The sequence below is a fragment of the Centrocercus urophasianus genome, unplaced genomic scaffold (assembly GCF_019232065.1).
Source record: "Centrocercus urophasianus isolate 14NV4802_14NV808 unplaced genomic scaffold, USGS_Curo_1.0 seq_4, whole genome shotgun sequence".
In the NCBI taxonomy this organism is placed as follows: Eukaryota; Metazoa; Chordata; class Aves; order Galliformes; family Phasianidae; genus Centrocercus; species Centrocercus urophasianus.
Window position 1 is genome coordinate 114,889 of NW_024884977.1, and position 25,964 is coordinate 140,852.

The 25,964-nt window shown below is 38.0% G+C and overlaps 1 protein-coding gene across 1 annotated transcript in view; it reads right to left on the bottom strand.

Moving 5' to 3' along the window:
* Positions 1 to 20,977, bottom strand: part of LUZP2 (leucine zipper protein 2) — a 117,982-nt gene extending 97,005 nt beyond the window's left edge. The window contains exon 1 of the mRNA XM_042832773.1: positions 20,876 to 20,977. Within this exon, the coding sequence (XP_042688707.1) occupies positions 20,876 to 20,937 (62 nt within the window). The 5' untranslated portion in view covers positions 20,938 to 20,977. The remainder of the gene's footprint in view (positions 1 to 20,875) is intronic.
* Positions 20,978 to 25,964: the final 4,987 nt, after the last annotated feature.

Genomic DNA, 25,964 nt, shown 5'->3' on the forward strand with positions numbered 1-25,964 from the left:
ACACCTCCAGGGATGGACGTGGCATCCACAGCCTCTCTGGGCAGCCTGCTCACAGTGATGAGAATTAGTTCTAGTTAAGGAAGTTCTACAAAATAAAGTATTCAAAACCAATCATACTAAACGATCATCATTAAATAATTATGACCAAGTTAAATTAATCGGCAAGTCAATTTTTTGTCTGTTTTACGGGTTGTGCTCTTTCAGAAACAACAGAAAGTAAAATCACATTGCAAAGTTCTCTGCCTCTTTTTCTTGACATTAAGGAGGACTACTCTTGTTTGATATATTTCAGGTGCCAGACCAGAGCTCCTATCAAGAATTGAAATTGTTACATCCTCCTTCCACTGTTCCCCAAACCATATAAATCTTGTACAGACAGATACAAGACCAATTCAGTCCTGCTGACGTGACTTGGACACTTTTGGTCACAATATATTTGGCTTTGCAGTCACAGTTAGGAAAAAGTCCTCTCACATGCTTCAGCTGTGAGCAGAAGGGGCTGCAAAGAGTAATGCACTGAAAGCAAAAAATACTGCTGTCACTTCCTTGACTGTACTAAAGCTGTGACTGACTTCACAAAGAACAGACACAGAAGACTTTGCTCGCTTATGACACAAGCAGAAAGTTTCACGTAGCGTCATTTATCATTCACTAATTTTTCTCGGAGTTGGTGTTTTCCAGTAGATAAAAATCAAGCAAATTGGTATGGGATTGTTTAAGGCCACACTTGAATAGGAAACAATAAAAGTGATTCACACAGTGACTATATATTTCTACTGAACAAGTATAACTCCTTAGTCTGGTGGCATTTTTGCCAAGAAAATAAGAAATCATCCTTAAAGTTTTAGTTTTTTTCCCTGCCAAATTTAACTACAGCTCTGAATTACATCTGGAAGGAAAAATACAGGAAATAGCTTTGATGTGATATTAAGGTCTTTTCCAACCTTGGTGATTCTATGATTCTACGATTCTAAGAAATAAGGAAGAAACTACTCATATTTACTCAATCCTTTATTCCTATTGGATGGTCACCTAAAGTCATATTTTTATATTTGCAGGGAAATGAATTATTTCACTAATTCAAACAAGATCTTCCACTGCACTGCACACTGTAAATGCAAAGCTGTTTAGCTACCAAAGATCATTAACAATATCCATAACCATTAACACTAAAAACCAGAGAAAGTGGGTCTGGACCACTTTTCTGTGTCATAGCAGCATGAAAAGTTTACAGTATCCACAGTATTTTGCTTTTATCACTAAGTTCTACCATTTCCTTAAAGCAGGATGTCATCCAAATCTGGTAAGAAAATTCTCCATCTCCAGTGGTGTTAGAAAGTGGCATTCTTTTATTCCTCACGAGGCACACTGGGCAACTTGCAAGCAACCACATGCTCTCAGCGTTCAGGTTCTACATTTATACGGCTAAGGCATACATATGCAGTACTTTGCCATACATATTCACTCTATTTCAGGGTCTCATATGTCCCTTGGGGCATGCTCAGTGGTATTCAAGGGTAGTTGAGTGTCCATCTATTTCTCTCCCCCTTTTCACCATCCGCTTCATCACTGAACTCTTTGACTCACTTTCCTTCACTTCTCCCCAGTTTGGAAGATTTCCATTGCTTTTTAGACCATAGTGAACCACTTTTTAAAAACAATACATGTGGAACCCAAGGAAAATATCCTTGCATGTTTTAAGGCAAAAGATAAAAGTATTTGATTGTGACACCAGTACTTCTCATGAGGCAAAAATCATTATGTCTCCAGTGCAAAACCGAGGAAAACAAAGAGTTCACCCACTAAAGTTGAAATGGAAAGTTTTGGAACTATCACTTATGGTTTCCTTTAGCTAAACTAATATACTGATTCTTAAACTAGTGTACTAACTCATACTGCTAAGCAAACCAGCCCATATCAAGTAGAAGCTGTTCAATTAGGCATTGTTCCATACGTGGCATTAGCTGCAACTAAACTTGAAAATATCTGACCACTGGCTATTTTACCAGGATGTATTTGCATTAAAATCAATGAGGTGAGGGGGTGATTTAAAAACTGTTGAATTCCTGATATTAAAAGACAGATTCTTTCATGGTAAATTCACTTAAGAAGCTTATCTTGTCCTCTCCACTGCTTGAATTCTGGGTGGGTTATATGCACAGAACAGACAGTAGCTTGACGGGTTTGTGGGTGTATTTTTGACATCCATAGCAATGTCATCGGTCTAAATCTGCACTATTAATGAAAAAAGTTACTGTCTATATGCACAGACATGATTATTGCATCTGTAAACTTTGCTAGCACGTTGTCATTTTGTTTGTCAATCTTTGAAACAGCAATTTCTCTCATCTAACAGTTTTTCTAACTTATAATTACTGTAATTTTTCCTCATAGCTTTATAACGTTTTTGTAGCCAAACTACAACATGGTAGAGGACTAAAATGAATTTTCTATTTTCACTAGGGGCAGAAATGGGTTATAGTGTGAAGGATAATCTAGGGAACCATCAGCCATTTGGCTTACCTTTCAAATATGTAATTAAAGTCAAAACCATTCTAAAGGGACACTTAATAAGTGTATTTCATGCAAATCTACAGCATATGGAACAACATGTGATGCAAGATTTCTAGATCTCACCACTATGCATGCAGAATGAACACTGGTTTCCATCGAGTTTTAAACAAAGACTTAATGAATTAAAAGATACTGACAAAGAAAGGTAGTTCCCATTACAGTTTTACTGTCAGAACACTGAGGAGCAGAGCAGCCAGATTTGCCTGAAGTCATAGACAAATTCTCTTATCAAGGAAATATTAAATCCAGTTGGCGTTTTCATTGGAAAGTGACCCTGATTACTACATCACAGATCATTAAATATGACAAACAGAATGGAAAAAAAGGCAAAAGAATTCTTAACTGCAGAAAGCTATTTCTCAATAAAACAAGTAAAAGTAAACCTTTATTTACATTTTTGCAGATTTGATCTCTGAGTGCTTGGAGACTATATAAAACTAGTAGCCAAAACACAACAATTAGACTTAAAAGAACTACTAATTTTCTTGGTGACTGATTGATGGAAAATATCCCTTAAGCTGGATATAACAGGAGACTGTAAGGGTTCCTACAAACCTTCGATCTAACTGACTGTTTTCTATTAGCTCAAGGTACAAGTACTGCAAGCAAGATGAATTATAAGACTTGCTACACTCTTTAGTTTTCAACTCAGTGACTAACACAACAGCAAAGTAAATGATGCACTCAATTTCGTTGTCTGAAACATATGTTGATGGCACAAGAAAGGAGAAATCTCGAGCTGAAATCTTATTTGTCTTCAATAAAATTGAAAACAAGCATTTACATTGTAATTACTCACCTCTTCTCTGGAGGGATTCATCCACTAACTGTTTAAAAATAGTTCTTTATGACATGCACAAGCACTGATTTCAGTAAAGTAATGGTACAGTTTCATTCCTCATTTCAAGCAGTAACAATGTTCAGTACACAAAGCATAAAAACAAAGTATTACTTTTTATTGCCTATTCATCATTTTTTGCCATTTCTACTTATGCACCTAAGGGGGCTTACAGATGCCTGTGAGTTCCTCTAGAAAGAAAACTATCAAATTCAAAATGTTAGTAGTTGCTACTGCTTCAAAGTTTTCTTTTTCAATTTAACTTCCTCACTCTTAGAAAGTATTGTCTTTATTATGATTGAGTAAACAAACTACGAAAAATAAAAATATATTAATGAAGCCTGAAAAGTTGCACCAACAACGATAACGATACCGCAATCTTCAAGATAACAATATAAGCTTCAACAAAAGGCCTATGAAGAGAATGAAAAGATGCATAAAACAGAAACATCTTTGTTTAAAAGTACAAAGAAGTCATTTTTAACAATTTTTTACACTAGGATAAGAACAGCTATGATCAATACAGGTTTGGGCCTCAATTCCTCCTAACTAACTTCTATTTATCCATTACACAGCTGCTTAAGAAATCTCCCCACAGAAACATTCATGTATTTTCTACTGAAAAATGACACTGAAGCACAAAAGGCCCTTACTCCTTTATTTAACAGAATATTCCATTTTTAATAGCCAGGTGTGGTGACTTGACAAGGGTAGATTTTCTTAATAGCTTCACGAAATCTTGCAGAAATATGATTTTGAACTAGAAATCTCTAAGAAAATTTTGAGATAATCTAAACAGCAGCTAGTACATTGCCAACCTTTACAAATACACCAGCTGAACAGTAATTAGTGTGAAAGACAGCCTTTCAGCTGTATCATTTTCCCTGCAGCGTTCTCCTGACTCAACCACTGCAAAAGCCTTCTGAGGGCTGCATCAACAATAAAACGAATACCTTCAATTATAATTCAGGCTTTCATGACCAAGTGCAGCAGTTGTTCTGTCAGGGGGATTCTGACTGTGCTAGATTGAGGATGGAGTTGAACTCTATCTGCAACTGAAATGGGTTTTGTTTTGGGTGTAGATATAATACTGAGAAACACAGTAGGCAAGCAAGCACACTCTAAACACCTTTAAAGTGGCAAATAACTCATTCTCTGTAGCATCTCTGGGGGTTGGACTCGATGATCTCTGGAGGTCCCTTCCAACCCCTACAATTCTGTGATTCTGTGATCTCACCCAGGCAGGCATTACCTGATGGTACTGCCAAACATTTGAATTACCTTTTTTGTGAAGTTGTTACTCTATGATACTGATTTTCCTTTTTTTTTTTTCCCCCTCCTCTCCTGAAGAAAGTGTTTTTCTGCTTCTAAGCAGCATAATTTTCTATGTCTCTCTCTATAAGTCCCATTCTTTTTGCTCCTTATCCTCCAAGCGTAACTCTAATGAAACTGCTCGAATTCTTCTGTCAATGCTTACTGAAAAGCACTCAGAAAGCTTGTTTCCTCAGGCCAGTGGAACAATCCAAGAGGAAAATAATTCATTTTCATCAGCATAAAACCCTCAGGATTTTGGGGATAAAGTAGCATACTGTGCTCACTCAAAGCCTCACCCTCATGTCCTCTTCCCAGAAGTACCTTTGAAGGAGAATAAAGTACCTTTATTACAATAAATATCCCAAAAATAACAGTGATGCAGACAAACTTGAGACCATCTGCCCAGCTGCAGTGCACTGGAAAACAACTGCATGGGAACGAGATGCAGTTCCTTCAGTTACAGCTGTATGACCATGATTTTGTGCTATAAGTCACAAAGACAATGCTCCGTAGCAAAGACAGGTATGCTTCTAGTCTAATATCTCAATACTAGAAAAGAAAAGCAGAAAAAGGCTCTTCAGCCATTTAACTTGAAAATGACAAGGCTTTCACAGTCATTCACTGTCTGAATTGGAGAAACGTATCCTCGTGATTGCACACTTCAGTTCTTTCTCCACTTATTTCTGCAACTCCTTCCTCCAATGTTACAGTCAATCACAAAGGAAACTCCAGCACTATAGTTCAGTTACAAGTCCCATCTTTCCAGATATCTATTTCTGTCAAGCAACGTTAGTCTGCATCCTTCACTACTTATTAGTCCTTCCAGAAAGACAGTCCATCCTGTCTCTGTTAGCTGTTGGAAACAGTAATTCCACTGTATGATGACAGCTGCATTTCTACAAGCTCAGTTTCCAGCAGCTATTCCTTCTCCAGGCAGCAGCTGAGCAAACCTTTCACACTTGCCAGTCAGAACCTCCAAATGCACAGGCCCCAGACACACTGCTTCCCTTCAGAGCTGCATGAACCATTTAGCTGAGGACACAGAACAACTAACAGGACACTTTCCTTTGCAGTCAGTTGTGCCTCATTTACCAAGTTCTACAATAAGCCACACTTCAGCTCATAGAGGAATTAAAATCCACAGTTTTAGTCTCTCTTTCATAGACAAAGAAATATGTTTCATGTCAGAATATGCCAGTCATCCAAATGAACTTTGAGAATATTTGCTGACACTGATATTTTACATACAACATCAGTGAATATCATAGCACCGAGGGAAATAAATGGAATTCAAGCTCAGTTAATGGGATTTCTCACTCCATTTCCAGCCTTCTCTTTTCTCAGTTTGAACTCATTTTCTGCCTCTGTTCTTTTCATCCTGGAATGAAAGCTGGAACAGATATTTTGAACACAGCTCCCAAGATATATGGTAGTGTTATAACACAGTTCTTCCCCATAACTTCCCAAATCCTGTGGACTCGAAACATACGAAACATACAACACAGTAATGCCTACCACCAGGAATAATTCTGATGAGCTAACCATTTCTTTTTTTTTTTTTTTTTTTTTTTTTAGATTTATCTAGTACTTAAACCCTTTAATTAATTTAATCAGGTAAACACAAAAGGAAAGCATCATCCACAAAAGTAAGCTCAGTTACTGCAGTCTGCGTAAACTAAGAGTCCAACTGAGTAACATCAATTTCCTTTGTTAGTGAAAAACAGTGAATAACAGCAAAGAGATGTATTAAATAGACCTTATATCCCATACAAACACAATTTTCTGCATCACCATGTTTTCTGCTCACAAAGAAGGAATGAGCTGGCAAAGATATAATACACACAGTTAAAAGATACCTCCATTTGGTGCACAGCCAGATTCACAGCAGAAATAAAGCTGCAGATGCCAGCTGACGATCTGAGATGGCTCCATCTGAAACAGCACTGTGTTTCTTTATGTGTTGTCAGGGAATTCTGCCATTTTCATGCTCTCTGTAGTCACTGACCTCAGAAAGAGGCTCTTAAATAGAGAGTATTGTTTCCTTCTTTTCTTGGTAGTATAGGTTCAGCCACAATTACAACACCAGAATAGGCAGATTCTACTTTGAACTGAGCCATCCTTCAGCTGACCAATTTCTTACTCTCTTTCCTAATATAGATGCTGTAAATATCCCACTGAGGCATGGTGATTCAGTGAATTCTGTGGATGGGACAATGACTCCAAAGGAGCTAAACAGACCTTTCTTAGCCATGACTGAAAGTGAGCAAATAATTGTTTTAAAGCTACAGACTGTTTCCAGTTTTACTCCAGTGGAATCCTGCCAAGTCATTCAGTATTCCAAAGGTCACTTGAAGAAAGCAAATGTCCATGAAGACTGCAAAACAATCAGAATCCTAATAAAGCTATTTTGCAGCTCACGATCTTGCCTTGTTGGAATAGAGACTGTTACAAATCAGTTGTGATTTCTTATTGTGGAGAAATTTCTTGACAGTTTGAAAGCAGGTATAAAAACCCTTGGTCTCCTATGCAAGAGCTGCTGTAAGTGCTTGGAATGGTTTTTGTATCACAGAAACAGTAATTCAATAAAGAACTGGGAGTAGAACTACGGCACTGTGAGGGTCTATAAACGGATTCACTTAGGACTGAAAATGCACTTCTCAAATCAGTTTCATCCAAGTATCACATAGGAACAGGTCTATCCACATGAGAACTTCAGGCTGTGTTTATAAAACCATAGCGTTCAAGTGCCGAAGCAACCATTAAGCAAGGAGGAGGTAATGTTCTGAGAATTACTAAAAGGTTTTTTTTTTTTTTTTTTTTTTTTTTTTTACAAAGCAGTACATTCAGGAAAGATAAGAACTATCTTGTACAGGAGAACTAATTACATTGTATTCCTAAGTTAAAGACATTGGAGAAGGAGAAAATATTTCCTGAAAAACATTAAACAGATGAAGTTTTCAGGACGCATTTCTAACCAAGTTGTATTTAAGTAATCACTTCATTTTTAGAGGTTACTTTCTCTTAATATTAATCTTGAAAATACTACATTTTGATGTGATACGTATTACTGAAATGCTTTTCTATTTTTCCTGTTTCAACATGTGGAAAACAACCCAAATTCCACAAGTATTCTCCACTTATTCTATATATTCTAGGCTACAGAAACAAGCACAATTCTTCATTGCCTGGGTTTAACCCAGGGATAATTTCTGTTCAGTTTAGCCAGAATCATGCAAAAACCACCAGTGCTTTTGCTTTTATTCCAAATGATAAATACAATGTCAAAAAAAAAATCGACATCACATTTCTCCCCCACCCCCAATGAAGAGAAAATTGCATCTTTATTCTACTTTAACCAAGATTTATGTTCCAGATTCCATAATGGTTTTGGAGGAAAAAAAACAAAGGCAAGAAAATGTAAGTCTTCCAAATTTCTTCCTTCTCAGAAAGATAAATTTGAATCATAGCAGAACACGTCATTCAGAATTACCTCTGTTGAAAATGAAACTGCAAGGCACAAGAACAGTGGCTAGAGAATGAGCACCACTCTTAACTCTGGATTTCTGTCTTGTATAAGGTAGCAATACTATTGTTTGGTACAAGTCTACAGATCAATAGCTTCTAATCATAGCACTTTCTGTAAGTAAAGCACTAATCATTGACTGAAAGTTTCCTTTATTTTTTCCCCCTTCAAGAACAGAGTACTGCATCTAGGGTCAAAAAGGCTCAAGTATTGGAAGGAGAAAGCAATTCCAAATTGAATACATAAAGCTGTATTCAATTCTCAGTCACTGAACATTATACGAACCTATTAATCGTGTGAGGACACCAGGCAACTTGACCTTGCGTATCACAAGCAGTCAATCAAGAAACTCTTTACGACTCCAACTGGAAAGGTAGAAAGTACACATTCTTTAATATTAGCATTGGGTGCATGGGGGACATTCTCCTCCTATCACACATACCTTGCACAAGAAGATCTTCAGTTCACATATATTCAGAGGCCTTCCCAGAGGTACATATATATTCCATAAAAAGGCTCTTGGAACGTTTGTTACCAATATGAATTCTCAGGAACCTCCCTAATCTATGCAATACAAAGATATACCCCATTATTTAAACACACTACAAGGTAACAAGTTGCAACTTATATCAACATAATACCAAAAAAAAAAAAAAAAAAAAAAAAAAAAAAAGTGAACATCCCAGAGAAAAATCTTCTAGAGGAGGCAAAAAGGATTCAGAATCTGAGGGCCAAAACAATTCAGATTTTTCTGAAAATTAGAATGGGAGAATTACCTAGCATGCAGAATTGGTGAAAGCTGCAGGGCAAGCTGAGAGGAGAGCACACAACAGCACTCATTTTGTTTCACGTGCACCTGGAAGTGCTTTGGAATAGCTTCCAGCAACTGTCAAGTTACAAGTCACAGTTATAAATCAGCATAACTAGAAGACAACACAGAAAAAGAAAAGTTTTGAATGCTTACTTAAGGTAACTACATTTCTCGAGTTACCTTTTCAGGAATGCTAGACCATGATATTATGGTAGTAACTAACAGCATTATGAACAGAGCAACTTTCTATTGGTTCCCTGCATTTCAACAGAATATTTATAACTTTCTACGCAAAAGTATAAGCTTGTTCAACTGAAAGACTCAAAAAGTAGAAGCATTCAAGAAACATTTAGATGTTGTACTAAGGGACACAGCTTATTGGGGAATATTGACGGTAGGTGAATGGTTGGACTAGATGATCTTGGAGGTCTTCTCCAACCACAGCGATTCTGCGATTCTGAAAATAATTCCAGATTAGCTTATTTTCCAGAAACAGTGGTTATCTCCAGTTTAGCTTCTCACATTTGAAGGAAGTAGAATACTAATTAAAAACACAGTTTTCTGTAGAAATCGTTTGATGTATTTATTTGCAAAAGGAGTATCACAAATGGATGCCTTAACTATTTAAGAAAAAGAAAGTATTCAGCTGTTTTGAAGTACTTAACTGCATAAAAGCAGAAGCATAAACATCTAATTCATGCTACGGGGGAAAGATGGCAAAACAGTCTTTCCATGAGTTGTAGACACAAAGTATGAAATCCATTACACACAGGCACATGCTATACATGTTTATTCATTTTCCTTTGGGAAAGAGATCTTGAAAACACACTGATGAAGTTTTGTGGATTTTGCAGCTTCTAGCTGACTTTTATCAATACCCACTATGATGTTTCAGCACCTGCTTCAGACCACGAGATTTTCCCACAGTCAATTTTTCATTAAATTAAGAAGGTAAGAATTCTCTCTATCCTCATTAGCAGGGCATAAATAATGTTAGTTAAGAAGATTCTTACAAACAGTGTATTATCTGAAGAGCAGTGAAAGTTGTACATGCTGCCACTGATGAAGTTTAAAACATACAGAGCACTTTTCTGAAACTCATAAAGCTTTAGAGAAATAAGCCTTTACATATCAGGATTAAAGTCATGAGTAGTAACAGGGAGAACTGATTGAATCTCCTTCCCTCTACATTCCAAATTTTCTCAGACACCTGCATCACGTGCACATCTTACATATACAGCTCTCTTCACTTTTGTATAGAAAAAGCAGCTCTAGGTTGTAGTTGGCCTTCGGTAAGATAAAGGTAAAGACAAGGACTCTAGGACTGTATGAATACTTCAAATTAGTTATTCATCACTGAATGTTCCTTTTTATCTATTGCCTATAAAGAGATACTGAAAACACCACCACCCCTCTGATCTCGTCCTATTAGACACCAGAATGGCTACTATGACTTCCCACATGTCATATAGCAAAATTTTCTGACAGTTTTCTTGCAAGTTAGGTGGTTGAGGGAAGTTTTGGGCTATATATATTTGCTTCCCGTTTAATCTCCAAGTGAACTGTTGAAAACCTATCTGCATGTTTCTCTATATTTGTCTTCACAAATGTTTAGAACAACAATGATTTCAGTACCTATCTGAATATCTTATACAGAAAGATACTTTAAGAACCATTTCCTCCACCAGATCTTGGAAAATTAAGGCAGATGAAATTATTTCATACAAGATTTTTTCCACATTCCTCTGGTGGGTGAACTAGAGGTGATTCTTGTCAACTTCCCATTGTTCCACAGGAAGTATCTAGTCAAACAGAAATGTAATTATTACAGGAATATGACATGTTGCTGAGAAAGGTTTAATACTACATTTAAAAAGATGTTTTTAACATGTGATATAATCATCAAGTTTAAGTAGTAAAGGAAACATGTGATGCCCTTACAGTAAGGAGTCAATGTGTTTTAGTTATAACATTCTGACCCTGACTTCAGGTTCAGCTAAAACATAGTCTAGTTCATACATAGTCTATTTAATGCAGAGAGTTTAAGTACTGTGGAATTCATCACAGATAAAATATCCTATATTCCTTAAGGATTCACTTCAGGTATACGCATCATCTTGTACTTCTTAGTGATTTCAGAAACTATTTACATTTTGTCTGTCTTTGGTATAAATGAAAGGGGCAATACCAAATACTGCCATGTGGAACAGATAAAAATAAATTCCTGTAAAAACTGAGTAGTGAAATCTGTTTTAAGGAATCATTAATTAGTTCTTCAAATGGACTCAGAAAAGCAATCTCCCCTTGAGACAAAAGATCTCCAGTGAATTAGAAATTCAGGAAGGAAGTAGAATATTAGAGACAGGATGAAAGGAAGGTACAAGTTAAAGATATGAAACTAAATGTCTGCTTTCTTAAGCTTTTCTGAACCAAACAGAGCAACATTTATGAGTACTGAACAGCAGATATTTGTTTTCCAAGTAAACACAGAAGCAACTATGAAAAGTCTCTATTCCCTGTCTATACTCCTGAGTTTATTTTTTTCATGTCATACATGAATACAGAGATTTCACAGAAAACAGTACCTGAGCCTGAGTTTTCCACCAAGTTAAATAGTACAGGCTGTACCAATCACACATTTAAAGATGCTTAATGAAGACAACACAAGGAAAGCACAAGGATGCTGTGGATTCTGAGAGCCCTCTCACCACATTGTTATGGGGCACCATGGTTACTTCCCAGGCCTTAACCTCCACATTTAGCCAAACAGCCTTATTCCTCAGCTCCCAGAGAAATAAAGAAAGCTGCAAAGCTAGACTTTCTGAAAGCTGCCAGAAAGTATTTCTAACAAACATGACCATATAACTCAACAGCTGAATACCTGTCTCATTTTTAAGTGTGTGGATTTCATTTATTTATTATCTCAGATATTCACAGTATTAAAGGAGCCATCATGCTGTCCTCCATTTGAAATTCAATAGGCATCAAAATCAGACTCATTCAGCACACTTAAAGAAAATACAATGCAGATCATAGGTATTGAGTCTTTCAAAATCCCTGGTTCCTTGGCAAAAGTTGGCTCACTTCACATGGAATAAAAGAAGCCACAGTGCATATTTTCAGGAGAGAACGTGTCAGGAACTTCACACACCTTGCAAAATAGAGGAGTAGACCTGCAGAGGGACTGATGGACTCAATCAGTCACTAATTAGCAGAAAGAATACAATGATCATATTGAGTACTTGGGCACAGAAGATGAGAACTAATTATGAACTGATCAGTTTCAAAGTTGCTCAAAAATTCAGCGTTTACTAAACGCAGGTGTTTGATTCATATCCTGGCTGAATTTCATTCTGTCTGAAAAGTATTTCTTCTTAGAAAAAGCTGTGAGGGAGGAAGGAGTAAAATTCATTTTACTTCTCCATTTAGAGGAAAAAACCCTATGTCATGACAGACATAGGTCTTAGCATATCAAGCACACATTTCATATGCTGCATCAGCAGGAGTAAACTTGCTATATATTCCATCTAATGCTACACAGAGCACATCTGCTTTTCAGTCAAAGCAAAGTCAAAGCAATTCCATTTGCACACACATTTCTCACCTGCTTTTCAGTAAAGTCTCACTTTCTTTCTTTACAGCCAGACCGCCCCAGCCCTGTGATTAATGAAGCAGGGAACTTGCAGATCCATGCCTCAGAAGAGGGTGAGAGGGAGACAGTGGATGGGTCAAAAAAAAAACAAAACAAAAAGCCATGACAGAACCTCAAAGATCATCTAGTTTCAAGTCCCCTGCCATAGGCAGAGTTGCCAACCACCAGACCAGGCTGCCCAGAGCCACATCCAGCCTGGCCTTGAATGCTTCCAGGGATGGGGCATCCACAACCTCCTTGAGCAACCTGCTCCAGTGTGTCACTACTTTGAGTGAAAAACATCCTCCTAATATCTAACCTAAACATCCCGTCTTACTTTAAAACCATACCCCCTTGTCCTATCAGTATCCACCCTCATAAACAGTCATACCCCCTCTTGTTTATACACTCTTCAAATATTGGAAGGCCACAAGGTCTCCCCAGAGCCTTCTCTCTTCCAAGCTAAACAAGCCCAGTTTCCTCAACCTTTCTTCATAGGAGAGATGCTCCAGCCCTCTGATCATCTTAATGCCTGGCAGTTTTTTCCCTCCTAACCCCTTCTGTTATTCAACCAAGTTTTACAAAGGCTCATAAAAACAACTGCAGAGATCCTAAAGAGTTATTACTATAGTGAGATTACATGGAGCATGCAGTATGATAAACACAAGTCCTTTAACAGAAGCTATTTTGAAGGTGTAGCAAAGCCTATGGTATACAATGTTTGGCATGGTAACCTCAAGAAGTTCATGAAGAGAACTGTCTCCAACTACAAGGGGAAGGTGTTGGTTCTGCAGTCAGATGGGATTCAGCAAACATACATTCTTTCCTGTTTAATGCCACAACTTGTCTGACCATCAGGCTAGATTTTAAACCAGCTTCCATTTTCCTACTCCGTAAATGAAAAACAAGCTTATCTACATATCCTGCAGGGAAGTTGTGAACATAAATTGAAAACATGAGCGTTCATTAGAAGCAACGACAGAAGTATGCTGCAAACAGCTGGAATCATTAACCATGTAGGCAAAATACAGCAGCAGGCACAATACTGACCTCACCTTCTTCAGATAGCAGACATAGACAGAATGCATCAGGAATTTGACATTTCCCTGTACTACTTTGGAAGCTATCATGTAAATAAGATATTGATAAATTCCACACCACTTTATTTCTTGAGCTCAAAAATATCAGCATTGATTGCTCTTGTGATTCACTGAGATAGGCTGTTCCAGTAAATACAGCAGAGATTTCAGCAGGGGTTTTTTCATGTGTTACTGCTAATATGCAGTAAAAGTGAAGATTAATAAATATGGGAATGCACTGGGGCAAAGGGAGAAGTAACAGCGCAGGAAGATAAGCAGGCAGAGTTAGAGTTAAGATGTTACTTGATACAACAACAAATTTTTCAATTTATCCTATGCCACTTCTCAAAGACACTTGCCACTCTAATAAGCCTGAAATAGCATATATAACAACATGCATCTTGAACACTGGTGCAATACTGAAATTGAAGGATAGCCTGAACTATCTTCTTTCAGACAAAACCACCTAGTTTTCCATTCAGAGGGTACCTACAGATCTGACCCTTATAAGACAGCCAGTGCACTCATTGGGCAAAACCAGACAACAAGGAGCAATGCTTTCTGACAAGTTGCATAAGAAATTTGTATGCAGAATGGTAAGGATCACTGTCTGGGAACAGGTTGCTGTTAAATGCATTTTTGTAGGAGAGATTTCAAATTTAGTTTGATATCCCTGCATTCAGCTGAACTAGTAGATGAGGAAAAACAAATGTCAGCATTTTAATTTCCCTGGAAACAAGGAATATGTGAAAAGTTACATAAGTATCTCCATTCCAGTTGTCCTGAGCAGAAATGCATTGTGCATGGTGTAATAAGCAGAAGTCCAACCGTTCTATTACAATTTTAAGACTGAATCCTAGGAAGCCTTGAGATACAGCTATTGCATGGACTTAGATTTGATCAAATCTACAGATAATTGAATTTAAAGTTTCTCCTGAAGATCACACATTTTGATTTCTTTCTTTTTTTCTTTCTTGTTCCCAACCCCCTGCGGTCCCCCCCCCCCCTTCCATTCCCCTCATCTTTTCTACTTTTCCTTTTCAGATTCAACATTTATATACAAGTACCACAAAATAATTTCTCATTTTCTGGCTGCAGTTACAAAGATTTACCACCTGGATTTCAAATTTTGGCTGGTAGACTTAACTTTGAGGAGCGTTTTGCCATGATATCTTGTTGTCTGGGATAAAAACATTTACTGCATACCAATTCCAAGGTCATCATTCTTCATCAGACATTAGCCCCACGTCATAGCAGAATACACCACTACATTTCTAAGCTTGGACAAGAATCTACTGCTTTCCCACCCCTTCTCTTCAAGTGGGAGACAAACGGATTAAATGTGGTTGTCCCACTGTAAATAAACTGCAAACATGGAGACGTAAATCTGTTGCATAAGGCACACATCAAGGATATATCTACAGAGTAAACCATAGCACAAGCACAGGGATTCCTTAATTAACCTTAAGCAATTTCATTCTGATGCCAAGAACTCCACCTGCAGCAGGTCTTGCTTTACTTTTCTATCAAAGACAGATGTGCCCCAACTCCCTTATTTACAAAGTACCTTGAGCATGTCTGCACCATATCAGAGCATGCTTGGCAGTTTCTGGTTGGTGGCTTGTTTGCTATTTTAGGATTATCAGTGTTTGTTTGTTTTTTTCAACATTTATTCATTTTTCAAGTTCATTCTATTATTTTTAATAAAACCAAACCTCAACATTTCTCATAGAAGGAAAAGACTTTGGTTCACCTAATAGCAATACCCAGGAAAGTTGCTGGCTTAGACTCTCACGCATGCATCAAAATAGACAAATTGAGCCAAATACATTCCTATAACTAGATTATATTGCAAGTAAACTTGTCCCCTTGTTTTTAAACACAATCCACAACAAAGCTCATACTTTCTTCAGGTATAACAACATCCCAAGCCATATGTTGAAAGACAGTTCTACAAAACAGGCACTAACAAAACATCAACCCAGTGTGAAAAACCATCCAAGCCTTGATAAAAACTGGAATATTACCACAGTTAAGGAAACTCAGATTGCTAAAGCAGGCCCAAAAGGAATTCTGAGCAGGAGACATAGGGTTGAATAAGTGCCCCTACATTTCTTGATGAATTCAGAAAGCAAAATAATAAAACTGTTTTTGTTGTCTAACCAGCTTACATGAAAATCCACATTCTTTTCTGCTAAAGCAGTCTACATCAAACTACCCACTTTTCCACAGTTCACACTCAAACATGAGAAAAAGAAAGAACACTGCTACACCTCAGCCTAAGATCCCAGAAGGGAAGACTGCTTTTGGCCACCTGCTTGAGCACATAGCAGCAATATGGCTACAGATGGATATATTACCACAAGTAAGTCTCACTCTTGCACCTCAAAATCCAGCAAGGGGTAGGATTCCCCCTACTCTTCTGGGAGTCTCAATAGCAGTCACTTGGGAACATCTGTCTATAGCCTGAAGTATGTTTGAGATGAAAAGGGGTATAAGAACTAGCAAACAAGGACTTCTTCCAGCATTTCTTTCATTTTCCTAAACTCCTGGTACTGTACTGTCAAAGGCATTCCCCCTTTGCCCATCATCAAATCTCAGATGAAGTCTTTCACACAACTTTACCTAAGAGAAAGTAGCCATATTTTGTGTACTTTAAAAAAAAAAAAAATAAATACCAAAACCAAAAAATGCTGTAAAGAAAAGAGTTGTCCTCAAAAATATGTTACAAGGAAAAAGCAAGTCTCTGAGTCAATTTCTCACATTTCATATGGCAAGTGGTTTGAAGTTATTTCCATTTCTTCCAACAACAGGCGTGCACTAGACCCAGTGCCACATATTCATTAAGAAGCACCCACCTACCAGAAGCGACCATACTGCTTTTCTCCTGATATAAAACAAAAGGTGGCATTTCACAGAACAGCCAGGTTGGAAGGGACCTCAAGGATCACGAACCTCCAACCCCCCTGCCACATTGCAAGGCCACCAACCTCCCCATTTAATACCAGCCGAGGCTGGGGCCGCATCCAACCTGGCCTTGAACACCTCCAGGGACGGGGCATCCACAGCCTCTCTGGGCAGCTGTTCCAGCACCTCACCGCTCTCACACTAAAAAACTCCCCCTTGATATCCAACATAAAAATCTTCCTTCCCTCAACTTAAAAACCATTTCCCCTTGTCCTGCTGTTAACTGCCTGTTAGCACCTGAATTATGGATTGTCTTCTAATATCAGCATCATAAAGCTGTCACTGAATTGTACTATTAGGAAAAAAAGTGTCAGCCATTTCACTGCCGTGAAGTGAAATTCTGCCTTTCACCACCCTGGTGTTCATACATCCTTTTAATGATTTACTGTTTAGTGTCATTAATGCTGGTATTAAAATGCATCTACTGGGTCTACAGAGCTATTCTCAGCTATATAATTCTATTTCAATCCAATTTTGCATCTGGCAAATTTCATGCTCGGACAGAAGAGTTCTATGTTTTAAGCACCAGATGAAAAGACAAGTTTTGCATCACAACAAGGCTCTTTGAGTGAGTTAGATATTCACCATTTAGACAACAACACTGTTGGTGACCAAAGACTTCAGTGCCTAGCCTTCCAATTGAAACAATTACTATTCAGAAGAGGCTCCTTCTATGTAATAACAAGCAAGTCTTATTTGACAAGGTAATCAGAACTGCAAATCTCAGTTACTGACCCAAATTTCATGCAGATATTCCCTTCTGCAAATCATATTTTCCGCAGTCTGAAAGCTTAGGCATCTGCATCCATAGAAGCACACAGACAGAATGAGAACCTTTGCCTATTACACACTCTGTGCACTCACTGAGAGCTCGGTACACTGGGACATTTCTGTAGGTGTCTTCAACGAAATGTGAAAAAAAAAAAACCAGTAACACATATACAACCATCACTTAACATCTGCCCAAACCAAACAGCCTGAGGAAATGTGAAACTGCAAGCTTTAGAAGAGTTTGAAATATGTTCATTTCATCTTCAAAAATATATTCTTTAAATTTCTGTGGGACTCCAAGCAGTAACTTTCACTAATTCTGTCTGTGAACACACCATTACCTGGACAGACCAATATAACTCAATCTTCTAAGCATGCCTGCAGAGAAGCTTGAAATATGACTAAGAGTAATAACCAAGATCGGAAACCGCAACAAAACCAAGCTTAAGTAATACAGACAAAATCCATTTCAAGAATATGGATTTTCTGTAGTTTAATAGATATTTAGTTCATTTGTACTGTTATAGTCTGTGCTGAGATGTTTGTGATTAATTTCTGATTTTCAAGGCTGTGTATTACAAACGCAACCTTACAAGTTACAGCTGTGTATTTCTCTTTTCAACAACATTGTAAAATAAGAAGTGGGTCAATATAGTTCAACTCATCAATTCATATTTGTTTACAGTTCTCCTTGAAGACAAGCCGAGGTTCATCTCAAGCTATAAAACCATGACATGAGACAAAGAAAAAACTTGACGTATGACAAGGAAGAAAGAACTTCTGTTCTCTACAATACTGCATACATTTCACGTCAATACTAACATACTAAATGGCAACACTTGGCTTCTCTAACAACTTATGTAAAAAGCAAATCACAGTGGAAAACTTTCTGCACCGCAAGGCAGGTGCTTCTCCTTACCTAAGCAATTTCACATACCACAATATTAGACCCTGCATTTTGCTAACACAACTGCTCCTGACAACCTGCTGCGTTTCAGTCCAGCAAATGCATTAACTATGTCACAAAAAAAAAACTACTGTTGCAGACAGAACCATCTTCAGCTGAAGGTAGAATAAAGCATCATCTCTTTCCAGTAGGCAGCATACTGAAAGCACTCTATCATTCATATATATACATATATATATATATATATATATATATATTTTTTTTTTAAACTATTATGAGTTGTTGAGAAATACTCCACATTCTACAAGGTTAAAAATTAAATGACTGAAGGAAGCTGCTGACCAGGATAGTACACCACCTCCAGACTTATAAATCACTAATACTGTAGGAGAGGGTCAGCATCCTATGGAATGTGATGACCATTTAAAATATGACATAATCAAAGCTTCACTTTATAACACTTTATAACATGTAAGGTATGCAAATAGAATTTTAAGTGTCTCACATTCATCATTTTCACCCCTCAATTAGAAAGTAATACAAATTGTGTGCAAAAGTTATACTTTTAGGAATATATGCACTCCCCCAAGTCAGAATGTTCATGGTTAGCATTCACACGTCAGCTCCAACTTCCTCATATTCTGTCCATTTATTTTTGGAGGAAAGGAGGAAAGTAAGGACCTGAATTTTACTATTATTATAATAAAGAATGACCACAGGCCATGTTTTTCTACACAAAAAAGTACTTTCTCATTAAGATGAGAGGCACCTGCTTTTTGGGTGTTACACTGCATGTCTTGTTCCAGTTCAGTCTCCTGAACACAGAAGTTACTGATCTGACATTTCATGAAAACTGCAAATTTTGAAAGATTCAAACAGTTTCCGCATCTCTTTTCATGACATTTTCATCTGTGCAAACCTATGCAAGGTGCACACTTGCATCTGACAAAACTGTTGTGGCACTTGTTCCCTTTTTCAACTGTTTCTTAGTGAAGAATATGTGACTTCTAAATGATCAGAGCTATTTATCTAAATTCTTGAGCACTAATGAATGTTCCCTCAGACTTATTCAATCAAAGAGAAAAGCTATTGAACACCTGTGTGTTGCAATTCTCTTGTGATTTATGTATCCAAGAGCCTTGGAGTTCTATATGTTGACTGGCACTGTGGTCTCTAAATCACAAGTGTTACAGACAAATAGAAATCACACCCCGGAAAAGGTGCAGTAGGAAGATAATGGAAACACTGTGATAGTCCTCACTTCTTCCCGCATTCAGATCTTTTCCCACCCAGCTTTTCCAGTTAACATTTTCGTATGTTTGCATATGCACTGAGAGATGCCCCTGGTATACCTCACTCTGAATAGCTAGCAGACAGACTTTTTCTTTTATAAAAGTCCATAAGAAATTCAGACTTAAAATGTCTTGTTTTTCCTGCAAAAAGTAAAAACAACAACAAAAAAAGACAGGAAGACATTTTACAAAAGAGGAAGGCTAAAGTAACCAGCATTTTCATGACAAACACACATCCTCCGATAACATGCTTTCAGGTTTAGAAGTTGATTGTGTACTTATTACTACCAGGGCAGAGAAATGCCACGCTTTAAATCTGGGTTTATTTTCTAATCAGCAATGGGAATTTAGGAAGCCTGGACTGAGAGCAGTGTCATTAGGACGTATCTACTCAGCAGGCAGCATTAACTCATCCCATTGTCTTGTTCAGAGAAGGAATGTATCAGCTGTGTCTTTCCTTGGCTGAACACGTTATGCCCACAACACAGAAAACACCATCTCTGAGCAAGTGAACACTATTTTATCAGAGCTCTAAACAATCAGTGCAGTTGTTATTTTCAGGCTGCAATAGGTTTTGCTCACTTTCTCAGTGACATGCTGTACTGCTTCTGGATTGCAGTAACTTTTCTACATTATCTGGCATTGAGATAACACTGCAACACCTCACCTGTATTTCACAGTCAAGAAGATAAGCCCCAAGACCCTGAGGTTCATAGGATTAGCCATAGGTTCAGATGCAAAAGCCTGAGCTGGGATAAGATTACCGAAGTGTTTATTTCCCTGCACTGAACAGGAGGATATATTAGCACATCCTTAGTTTCAGCCTTCCATATTTCCCATAAAGCACAGAATGTGCTATTGCTGCTGTATATATGAAGCTTATATTTGATAACTGTCTTGTTTCATCTTCCGAGCTCTGGGTCAACTTACACAGGAGCAGCTCTTTAACAGCATATAAAAGCCCAGGGAGAACAAGTAAAAGATTCAGTGCATCTCAGAGGATCAGGAGGGGGAGGAGGAAAACAAGAATCAGGAAAGATACCCTTGCTTTAAACTTCCTACCCCAGCAGAAACTGAAACCTGTGTTGTTCCTCTTGCAATTACTGAGACTAAAAGAATAAATAGCAAACAGAGCAGAACTGTAAGCAAAATAGCTCTCTGTACTCACCTAGCGCTGAAGACCAGTGCAGGAAAAAGCAGCAGCAAGTAATAAGCAGGGAAGAATTTCATGATGTAGCCTCCCTGTTCCGTTCTTTTCCTCACCGATCCTCCTCGCAGCGTCTCCTGCTTCCTCTGCCAAGCGACAGGCCGACTAATGAAGGGAGCTCAGAGTGGGATGTGAGCTCCAGGAGTGATGTCAGAGGCAGCGAGCTGCTGCTGCAAACCCACAGCCTGCTCGAGGCGATCAGTCAGCGTGCTGCCTCCAGCCGCGTCCTGGAGGGTTTGGTAGTGGTGGATGGGGAGGGACGGGCAGGCAGCAGCTGGCACTTGGCTTTGAGGTTATGGCAGAGCAGAGCTTGGGGATTCCACCTGGAAAAAGAAAGAAAGTGTAATTAGAAAATGATGTTATTTTCATTCCAGTCTTCATTTGTTCAAAATGCTCTATATAAGATTGTGGTACAAAGGCAGGATTTGCTAGAAGCAAACAGCAGGTAACAGATCAGCTTGACAAACGAACTGGAGAGGTATCACCTCTGCACAGCAAGAGTTCACACATCATTAAGTCAATTAGATACTAATTCACCCCACTAGCACTTCAAGTTGAAAGGAAGAGGGGAAACAGATCCCAAAAATACTTTTTTTGAAATATTGACGTCATCTCTAAATATCATTTACTAGCAGAAGCAACTCGAAAGTCTTCAAGAGCATTTCAGACTTTTATTTTCCGCTTTATGAGTTTTTGTTTCATCTGATCTTGACCTCGATTGTAAAAGTACAAGTAAAACGTACCGTCAACTGAAAATGCATCCAAAATCCAAGTATTCTTTACTCTGTCACAAGTGAAATCAGCAAATCGTAGAGCCGTAGAACTCTGAAACAAAAATTAAACTTTCTATGCAACAGAAAAAAAGCCCAAACTTGTCTACAACTGAATCATATAATAGCTTATGTTACAAGGGACTTTCAAGATCGTCAAGATCCAAGCCCCTGCCATAGACTGGTTGCCCCACACCAGCTCAGGCTGCCCAGGAACCCATCCAGCCTGGCCTTCACTGCTTTGCAGGAACCGGGCACCCACAGCTCCCTGGGCAGCCTGTGCCAACACCTCAACCACCCTCCGAGTAAGGAATGAGAACTGATCATTAGAAGACAGAGTTCTGGCTGTCTGTGTACCTGTCAGGTTAAATGAAAGGCATCCAGAAACTACATTATACAAGACATGCATAAAATAAAAAGTTCCCACACTCTAGCATGGCACATCATTGCATTCAACTGTTTGAAGAATACATGCAGGTTGTATCACAGCCAATAGAAATGGAAACTTCTTTGAAATTAGATTTGACCCTTATTAAGGCTTCATGTGGCATAGAGGTGGAATAAATTACATATCCAACATAATGAGGAGAGGGGGGAGGGAGAGAAAGGGAGAAAAAGAAAAGGAATATACATAGGAAAAAGAATGTACAGAAAAAGGCTAAAATAATGTCTGAAAACAACTCTGTGTCCCAACTATGTTATTTCCCTGGCCCCCCTGGCAGCAAGTTGTATTTGACCGCAGTAATTTAACTCAGCATTTATTGTTATTTTGATGCTACAGTACCAGAATCAGAAACAGTCATGTTGCCATGGATACTTATGGCAGAACAGTAAAAAGGTCATAAAAAGTGCAGTCAGCTTCTCATTTTCTCTTCCAGAAAAAAAAAAAAAAAACAAAACAAAACAAAAAACAAAACCAACAACCAACTCTCCCAGGCACCTTCCAGGCATCTATGGGCAGCTACACCTTCTTCCACCCTTTCTTTATATGCACCCATACAGGGTGGAAGAGGGACAAAGAGAAGGCACTAGGGAGTAATTTATGCTCAATTATACAGTGCAAGTTCAACAAATCTCACAGGATTCTGCCACTTTGTGAACTGTTTTTCTATTTTACTGTTACTCTTTTCCACCTGCCTCTTCACTAGGGAAGAAATTTTTAATAACATCCAACCTGAACCTCCTCTGCTGCACCCAAACTTCACCTTCACCTCCCCCTCCACCCTCCCCATTCCCCTAGTTTTTCCTCACTCTGATCAGAACTGACTCAGCAAGTACAAACTCTTTAAGCTTTTCCAACGCTACTCCTTTAGTCTCACTTGTATATGAACATCCCAATCAGATGGCTACAGCTCAGTCTCAGCTTCTGAACACCTCAAAAAGAAAAGCTTCCCATCTCAGATCATGGTATGGGAATGGAGGGTATCAATCCATCTGGGCAAAGCCTGTACTCTTCCAGGCCGTTAGGAGATCACAACACCAATATTGTTACCAAATGCACGGATGAGCTGTGTTACTGTTAAGAGAAAAACTCAGCAGTAAACAAAGGTAGGACTTAAAATTGCATTTTTTATAAGTTCTTCAATTAAGGACTGGGCACTTAATCTTAAACATTAATGCTGTCAGACTTGATTGTGCTCAAGCTGTTTGCCTGAAGGCATGTGAGAAGACATCCATTTACCCCTCACAACTAACTTAGCTAGATCTGAAGCTTTGGAGATATTGGTTTTTTTTGTTTTTAGTTTTATCTTTTAAAGCAGAGAAGCTTTTTTAAGAGTACGAAGTGCTTCTTCAGAAGAGAATCTGATTCATAGAAAGGAAAGAATATTTACAGTTTTCTTAGCTATATAATTTACTTGATGTCTATGCGTTTTTAAATGGAGAACACATATTGACAAACAGCAACTTCTAAGACTTTGAATACAAATACATTAGAAATACAGATCAGGAAATACTGTGTTTTCACTGAGTGAAACATTTTCCCTTTTTTGCTTAAATTCATTGACAGCCTAATTCAATATATGACTATTCCTATTTTAGTAAGAATTAAGGTGATTATATGTGCACTTTTAAAAACAAAGACATCTTAAATATAGATCAGACTACAAGAATGGAACTGTTGTTGGGTATTTCAAACACAGCATATTCCCTTAGAAGTGCCACATCACACCAGTCATCACCCAGACTTCTGTAAGTCTGGCTAAATGCAGCAAGTAAGGGAGTATCATTGCCTATTTTAGGGAAGAAAATGAATCTACTGTCTCTCTTTGCAGAAGTATATAGTACCAAGCTCAAGCTTGTCAGAGCAGAAAGGATTCACTTCTTCCTTTATTTACGTAGTAACTATTTTAGCCGGGGTGTCTATTTTACTTTTATTTGTTAGAACACCAGCTCACAATCCATGGATATTTTATATCTGTACTCAGCTAAATGAAAGACTCAATTGTTTAAGGAGAGTTCCTAACTTCACTGCAGCAAGGAAAAGGGAAAAAGCCAACACAGTGCTGGAATTACAGCTTGAACTTCAGAGCAGATCGGCAGCTGCTTCAGAAGTCATTTTGGAGGTCATTTCAACTTACTAAGAAATTCCCAGGGAAGCTCCCTCTTTCTTTATCTAAGAACCAGCCAGTTGAGGTCTTCATTAGAATTATAAATTAAATCCCAATACATTTAACCTCTTAACTAACCCTACTTCCAGCAGGTTGGACTTCCAGCTCAGTTTACCCCATGATTCTTCAGCAAATACACACAGCACACAGAGGTCTGCTCTTCAAATGCAAAGAAATGAAGAATTTCACAGATGTGATTTTTGAAAAGAAATAATAGTTGGATATTCTGTGGAACCTGTTTTTCCACCATTCAAAACAGCAATGATTCTGTATTATATATTTACCATTCCCACCTAGCTTAGTTACACACTGCAGGCCTACATTTCAGGCAATATTAGAGCTGCAGTAAGCCTGGAAGTGTCAGAACATCTTGACTGAACCATTGTATAGAACAACATGTTCCAGGTATCAGGTTCAACATACTTAAGTATGTTGAGTTGCTTTAACAATCTTTTTTTATGTTTTAATTTTAATGTTCCTCCATTTCTACATCTGTCTGTACTTCAAGAGGATTTCCCCAATGCATTTTGTAATATTAAATATGGCTGACATTGTTGAAGAACAGAACAGTTTTTGTTAACAAAAAGTTTTCAGGAATTCTTTCCTTGATTAGAACACAGCATAATTAGCACCAACTCAGCAGAGCATCAATTCAGTTAGAATTGACCCATTTGAGCATCACAGTTTTCACTCATTTACCCACACATAGCTGCATTACAGAATGGCCAGGGTCAGAAGGGACCTCAAGGATCATTAACCTTCAATCATCCCCACCACAGGCAGGGCCACCAACCTCAACATTTAATACTAGACCAGGCTGCCCATGGCCCCATCCAATTCAGCCTTGTACACCTCTCCTCTCCCAGTACTATTTTTGGACCTTAACTCATCATCAATTTAAAAAAAGAAAGCTGTGTGTAGAAATAAATATGATTAGATGAGTTGAACAGTGTTTCAACGCCTGAAGCTCCAATGAGATTGAATGAGATCCAAGAAAGAATTATTACAATTAAATCATTAGAATATTTCTGTCTTTACAAATATCCCCATCCGAATGATGCAAACATTAAAGATGATGTTTTGCTACTGAAACTTGTATAAGCTAAGTACTTATGCATTTTTGATAAATTACCCCATAATTTAAGCACTGTACCTGTTGGGAACTCATGATATGAGATATCTACATTCCTTTGGTGTGGGGTGAATCACATATAGGATGCTATTCACAAGATTCTGCATAATTCCTCATTACACTTAGTATCTACAGCCTCATGCAACATACCATGAGTAGACTGATAAGTAGCATAAATGGACATTCCAATAGTGTGCAATATAATTACCAGCAGTGTGTAAAGCACATGCATAAACCATACATTTACTGCATCATTCTGAAACTGTTAACAGCTATTTATGATCATCATAAATATGTTTTCCACTTAGCTCTATACTTGGTTTTACAGTGTTGTTTTGTGATATGCAAGTAGTTATACTGCTTTTCTGTATCAAATAGAGGATACTGGAATAGACTGTGAGCAAAGGAGAATTTCTCATGGCATCCTTCCACAGAATTACAGTAGAATATATTGCCTGATCTCATTTGCACCAGTGATGAAGTGCCTTGGCATCCCGTCCCTCAGACAAGTCTACATTACTTCTCTCAATGCAGCAGGA